The sequence below is a fragment of the Pistacia vera genome, unplaced genomic scaffold, assembly GCF_008641045.1.
Source record: "Pistacia vera cultivar Batoury unplaced genomic scaffold, PisVer_v2 Contig521, whole genome shotgun sequence".
In the NCBI taxonomy this organism is placed as follows: domain Eukaryota; kingdom Viridiplantae; phylum Streptophyta; class Magnoliopsida; order Sapindales; family Anacardiaceae; genus Pistacia; species Pistacia vera.
Window position 1 is genome coordinate 86,057 of NW_022196359.1, and position 7,642 is coordinate 93,698.

At 29.9% G+C, this 7,642-nt stretch overlaps 1 protein-coding gene across 1 annotated transcript in view; it reads right to left on the reverse strand.

Moving 5' to 3' along the window:
- Positions 1-6,863, reverse strand: part of LOC116106728 — a 33,419-nt gene extending 26,556 nt beyond the window's left edge. Inside the window, 3 exon segments of the mRNA XM_031393058.1 lie at positions 6,065-6,161; positions 6,378-6,700; positions 6,762-6,863. Of these exon segments, the coding sequence (XP_031248918.1) occupies positions 6,065-6,161; positions 6,378-6,700; positions 6,762-6,863 (522 nt within the window).
- Positions 6,864-7,642: the final 779 nt, after the last annotated feature.

The window sequence follows — 7,642 nt, forward strand, 5'->3', positions numbered from 1 at the left end:
AGTTTAAAAGTTAACAAAATAACCCCAGCCATCTAAGACCACTACTGGTCGTGACTCACCACCACCGGTCGCTGGTGTCAGTCGTCGTAATAGTGCACGACCGATGGGATCTGGCCAGTCGTGCGCCGAAAACAACCAGTTATGGCGTTTCTATGGCTGTTTCACGGCCAAAGATGTGGCCATTGATCTGGCATTTTCACGACCAGATCTATGGCTGTTTTATAGCTACATCTTTGGCCGTGAAATGGCCATAGATCTGACCATTTTTTTACCATGGATTTGTGATCCATAGCTATTTCCGGCTTTGCCAACGCGCGGATGGCTATATACAGCTAGTCGTGCGCCATTCCATCGACTATCGATGGCTATTGGCGGTGGTGACTGGCTACCGACAGTGGCTTGGGATGGGTGGGGGTGATTTTGCTACAAATTAAAGTTTTATATGATTGGGGTGTTTTAGTAAAATTTCAAATATAAGGGGTTAAAAGAGTGATTCAAAAAATAATAATAAAAAATACTATTATATTAATATTTAAAAAGGAGGGCAATTTAGTAATCTATATAACATACCCACCCATTTATCCTCCCAACCAAACATATTATTCACCAATTTATTTAAACCAACCAAACATATTTTCTAAACATTTCCAGTAATATTTAAGATGATCTTTCTTTCCGTTAATATAATATACCCCTATAATAAAACATTATATGATCCAAACGCTCCCTTAGTGTTGTAGTTAATTTGTAGAAGGAAAGTGATTATTGAATTTGAACATAATTTTTAGATCTTAATAGATTAATTGTTATCCTAACTCTGTATCTTGGTTGGATTCCTTTGAGTGGTGAGAATTACTATATATCTCTTTGGTTGGGATTCTATTGAGTGGTGAGTTTCTAAACCCTGTATCCCTTGTTAAACTCCATTGGATGGTATATTATGTATCCCTTTATATATCTAACAATAATATAGTGTTAGGATCCCACATCCACTAAGTATGAGATTAGTAGGTGGTTTATTAACCCCTAGGCTCCCAACCCTTACAAGTTGGTTTTAAGGGTGAGTTCTACCCTATGGGTTTGTAACAATTGGTATCAGAGCTATCCACCACATGTAACAGGCCATCGTAATGGACAATGTGGAGAGCTGCTACTCGTGAGCGGGCGGGATTTGTGAAGTCACCTAGCTAGGAAGATGGGCTGTTATGGGTGTCAACTTCAAAAGTGTGGTAGAATGTTAGGATCCCACATCCACTAAATATGAGATTAGTCAGGGGTTTATTAACCCATTGGCTCCCTCTTTTTACAAGCTTGTTTGAAAACGAGTGGGATCCGCAAAGTCACCTAGCTGCGAAGATGGGCCGCTATGGGTGTTGGCTTCAGAAACATGGTAGAATGTTAGGATCCCACATTCACTAACTATCAGATTAGTAGGTATTTTACTTTGATTTCCCAACAAAATTTAAATTGATAGAGATGGGTACAGTAAACTATTTAACTTTTAGTAATCAAGCTTAAAAAAGAGTATTGTAAACGGTGATGATCCACTTTTGAGTGAGAATAAGAAATATACACATCATTATGTCCATGCTATAGGATACATGAAATGACAAAAAAGTAGGACTTGGACAAAATTTGTTTAATTTATTGGGAGACAACAAGCAATAGTGAGTGAAACCTACTAGTTTACAAAGTAAAATCCACGTCAACTGTTGCCTTATCATGCTCAATCTAATACCTAAATTTTGCCTTCCCCTTTTTAAATATTTTTCATATGATCTTTAATGGGTTAATTTACTTCTTTTTGTATATTAAATTTCTTTCTCTTATAAAGATTTAACCTTCACCGGATGCAATATGGGTAATCAAAGACCTTTTATTTTTATTTAATTTTTAATTGGTTTGAAGTTGTTTTTCACAAATTGACATGTTTGAGATTGACTACTAGGAGTTGATATGTTAATTTTTGAAACAAATGGGATTGACATTTAGTCATTCAAATAGTGGGGTTGAAATAGAAATTATTTTCACCACTTTAACATCTAATTCCAATTTTTCCCTTAAAAAATAGTGAAAATTTTCATTTTACCATTTATTTTGAACCCCGTTAAACTTTGAGTGATTTTAGACTAATTTTCAAAACACAAAAAATGATTTTTTTGAAGAATATGCACAAACCTAACATTCAATTAATAATTTTTGAAATCTCGAGAGCAATATTTAAAATAACCTTTTAGAGAGTGTTGGAGTTAAGTGAACTCTATTTAACATTTAGGTACCCATTTTAAAGTGCAGTGGAATATTTATCAAGTAGATTAAGACATTTTCAGTGTAAAAATATCAAACACAAATGTGGAAAGTAAAGAACATAACCATATACATGCTTCGGATAAATTCCATTTTAGCCTACATCCATGTGACCTTGTCTAGATCGAAGCAATCCACTAAGTCAAAAACACATTATAAGATAACGTTCAAAGTTTATCTAAGTTACAGTAAAAAGAACTCCCTGTTCAACTTTACACTTAGCACCACACTCTGAATCTTTAACTTGTAGCAACTACTTGGATCTTCTTCACGTTGGGAACACACTTGAGAACAGCTTGTGAACCACCAAGCTTCAAACACCGACGCCACGCACCAACATCAACAAAGGAACCACATTCCAAGAGCCATCAAGTCTATGTTTGATATGGTGAGGTTTTGGCACACAATAGAAATGAACCTTGAACCATAAGAGAAAGAATACTCTAAGAAATTCAGAGTACAATGAAACAAAATGTCAAAAGGTTAGATTTATAAATGCAAGAAAGAAGATTATACAATGAAGGTTTTTTTGCTCAACAATATAGTGTCAAGTCAGCCAACAAGGGACTGACAAACGTTTGTCCAAATAAGAAAAATATTCCTTCTTTTGGTTTGGATCACAAAACAAATCGGGAAAGATAACTTTATTCTCTCAGACCACTTAAGGATATTATGACATATGTAAAAAAGTCCTAAAATGCAAGAGACAAAGATAAACAATATCTTTTTCACTTTATCAGACATGCAACTTTTGTTGGGTTACAAATATCTGAAGCGAGAGTGTAAGCACAAACCGTTGTGCACACACAGTCGAAACGAAACAAGCCAAGACATAAGTCTGACAATCAGTGTGCACATAGATTTGATGTGCACACACACGACAAAGGAAACAAGCCAAATCATAAGATTGGCAACCAGTGTACACACATAATTGTTGTGCACACACATCTCATAAGTTTGACAAATATGAATATTCCACATTCTTCTTCTTTGTCAAACTTATGAATAAAGAACATACTAAAAGAGATCAAGAGCAAACCTAGGGGTGAGCGATTCCGAGTACCCTACATTTTTCGGGGGAACCGAAACCGGAATCGCACAGTCCAAGTTCCCAAAAAAAGTAACCGGAACCGCATAGTGTATGTTCTTAAATTCAAGGAACCAGAACCTAAAATGCAGGTTCCGGTTCCTTTCCCGGGTACCTTGTAAAAAAATCAATTATCCCCTATTAGTTTAAAAAATGATAAAAATACCTTAAAAGTTTACAAATACACCCCTAACAAATTTTGATTACTCATTCATTTGTGTCCAATGTAACTCATAAATCTTCTAATCTCTAGGAAACACTTGTATTCAATCAATTCATTACAATTCACATAAAATTTCTCAATTAAAACAAAGACACAAACAATTATTCATCTGTAAATTGTTAATTAAATGTCATCAATTGTTATTGTTTATAATGTAATATAATAATATTGTAATTAATTAAGTAATTATTTAATTATAATGTAATGTTATAATTAATTAAGTAATGTACTAATGACTAATGTAGTAAATTAATAATGTTTATAATGTAATGTTATAAATTTATAACTAATTAAGTAATCATTTAACTATGTAATACTATAATTAATTAAGTGATCATAATATAATGTAATGTAATAATGTTATGATTAATTACGTAATAATTTAATTAAGTAATTATTTGTTTATAATGTAATGTTACAATTAATTAAGTAATCGTACCATAAATTTATAATGTAATGTTAATATGTTATAATTAATTAAATTTCTGATCATTTTATTAAGTATTATGCTAATGTTTATGTAGTAAATTACTAATGTTTATAATATAATGTCATAATCAATTAAGTAATCATTTAATTATATAATATTATAATTAATTATGTGATCATACTATGATGTAATGTTATAATGAATTAAGTAATCATACTATAAATCTATAATTTAATATTGTAATTAATTAAATTTCTAATCATTTAATTAATATACTAATGTTTATAATGAAATGTTATAACTGATTAAGTAATAATATTATAAATCTATAATAGAATGTTATAATTGATTAAGTAATTATACTATAACTCTATAATATAATGTTATAATTAATCAAATTTTTAATCATTTAATTAAGTGATGTAATAATGTAGTAAATTACTAATGTTTATAATATAATGTTATAAATTTATAACTAATTAAGTAATCATTTAACTATGTAATGTTATAATTAATTAAGTGATCATAATATAATGTAATATAATAATGTTATAATTTAATTAAGTAATTATTTAACTATAATATAATGCTTAATTAATTAAATTTCTAATCATTTAATTAAATAATTATTTGTTTATAATGTAATGTTATAATTAATGTTTATAATATAATGTCATAATCAATTAAATAATCATGTAATTATGTAATATTATAATTAATTATGTAATCATACTATAATGAATTAAGTAATCATATATAAATCTTTAATATAATATTATAATTAATTTGTTTATAATAGAATATTATAATTAATTAAGTAATCATTTAATTATAATGTGATGTTATAGTTAATTAAGTAATCGTACTATAAATTTATAATGTAATGTTATAATTAATTAAATTTCTAATAATTTAATTAAGTATTGTGCTAATGTTTATATAGCAAATTATTAATTACTAATGTTTATAATATAATGTCATAATCAATTAAGTAATTATTTAATTATGTAATGTTATAATTAATTATGTGATCATAATATAATGTAATGTTATAGTGAATTAAGTAATTATACTATAAATCTTTAATGTAATATTATAATTAATTAAATTTTTAATCATTTAATTAAGTATTGTACTAATGTTTATAATGAAATGTTATAATTACTTAAGTAATTAACTAATTATACTATAAATCTATAATGTAATGCTATAATTAATTGAATTTCTAATTATTTAATTAAGTAATATACTAAATGTTATAAGTCAATTAATTAAGCAGTAATCAATTAATTAATGCTATAATTAATTATACTATAAATCAATTAAGTAATGTTATAAAATTATAATTAATTAAGTAATCATTTAATTATAATGTAATGTTATAATTGATTAAGTATGATATTTAACTAGTAATTAAATTTATTAATGTTTATCAATTTATCATATATAATTAATGAATTGCTAATTTACTATAGATATACTTAGAACTTGATAATTGAAGTAAATAACTAAATATATTATTATTCAATCAAATATACTATTTTATTAAAAAATGATTCTTTTAATAATATTAAAACACTTTTAATAACATTAAAACAGTTTTAATTGGATCTTAATTCTAATTATACAATTAATTATCAAAATTTTAATATTAATATATTAAAGTTTTTAATATGGTGTAGTTTATATGTAATAAGTATCATTGTATATTTATTTAATTAGGTTACTCTAAAATTTTAACTTTTTCTATTTAAAATTTTTTATATGTAAAATAATGAAACCCCCCATTATTCACAAATATTTCATTGGAGCCCAGGTTCCAAAACAAGTTCCAAAATAGGTTCCAAAACAGGTTTCAAAAATCGGTTCCAAACAGGTTCCAAATCGGGTACCTGCTACAGGTTCCAAATCGGGTACCCGTTTCAAGTTCTTATTCCAGGTTCCTATTCCGATTCCTCCATACATAAGAACCGGAACCGCACAGTGTTGGTTCCAATAAAATGGAACCGGAACTTACCCGCACAGTGCCGATTCTGGTTCTACCCGTAGGTTCCGGTTCTACCCGCAACCCGTGATCACCCCTAAGCAAACCTGTTCCAATTAACCAATCAAACCTGCAGATTTGAAAAACAAACATACAAACAAAAAGAACCAACAACATAAATGCAAAACTCAAGGTTAGTTAAAAAAGTATCAAGATAAACTAACTAAGTTTTGCAGAAACATAACACAAACAGTAAAAACAAATAACAAACTCTCCTATGGAGAGATAACAGTTCAAAGTTTAGAAAAAAAAAAAAAATCTAAAGTCACTCCCTTATGCTTCTTACTCCCCTTTTTGTTCATAAGTCTTCAAGACTTTCGAGAGGGTAGAGAAGAGCGACCAGCTTTCCTCTTGGTTTTGCACTTTAGAGGGGCATTGATGGTGATGTGAGAGTCCTCCACTTGAACTTTTGGAACCGCAGTAGAGGAGGTGATAGGTAGTTTCATCTTGAATTGGAGGAGCATTGTCAATGCGCACATGGGAATATGTTTGAGCAGCTGCATTTTTAGGAGCTTTTTCTTTTTCATCAGCAAGTTCTTGGTCATCTTCATGAGTAGTGTCTTTCTCATCTTTACGAGCTACTTGTTCTTCTTCAACTTCATGATCAGCCTATTCTTCATCTTGAATTTCAGTTGCAGCATCTTCAGCAGGCAAGAGCAGAAGGGACAACATGAGCAATTGGAGCTGTAGGAGGCACTACGTTTTGATCAATAGGTTCTGTCTGGATAGACTTCTTTTTCTTCTTTAGCATCTTCTTTAGATCAGCCTCCATTTTTTCTATCTGAGAATTGAGAGAAATGTGAATTTCCTTCACATATTGAAGGACAGACTCCTAGTTTGATCAATAGAGGAAGATGAGGGCAAGTTCCCTATAGGCTGTCAAAAAGACTTCTTGGTGACAGCCTTTATCTTCAAAACGGGTTCCACTTCATAGGATTTAGGCTTGTAAGTGGAAATGATCTTGTAGATTAAAGAACGAAAACACAAAATCTGCAGAGAATGAGTTGATTGCGCTACAACTCTAACACTCGTGAAAATCAACTCAGCCAAATTAATCTTTTTCTTTTGAGCAATCCTATAAAAGAGTTGTGCTTGTTCAGGTCTAGCAGTTGAATTGTGCATAGAAGGACACCAATTTGGCAATGAGATTTTAAACAATAGTCTGTAAAATGGTGAGAGCACACCATGTTAAATAACACTAATTCTCGGCCAAACGGCTATTGAACCACCAATTATCACTTTGACAATTTTGTCTAAGTCTAAACTCTTCAAATCAAAGTTCTTTTTGCTTTCTTCAAACCAAGACCATCCCTAACAACATCCTTCGTAAATAAGACCCAATGTCCTCTAACATAAACTTTATCATTGTGTTTATTTGAATTTGGTTCAACATTGTCCAAGCCAAAATGGGCATAAAACTCTTGAACAAGAGTTTGGACAGGGGCAGTCAAACCAGTGACAATTCTTAACCAATTCCTTTCCTTCATCATTGCATGGAATTCATCAAAATCTTCTAGCCTAACATTTGCTTTGCTCACAATTGTCTTCTTG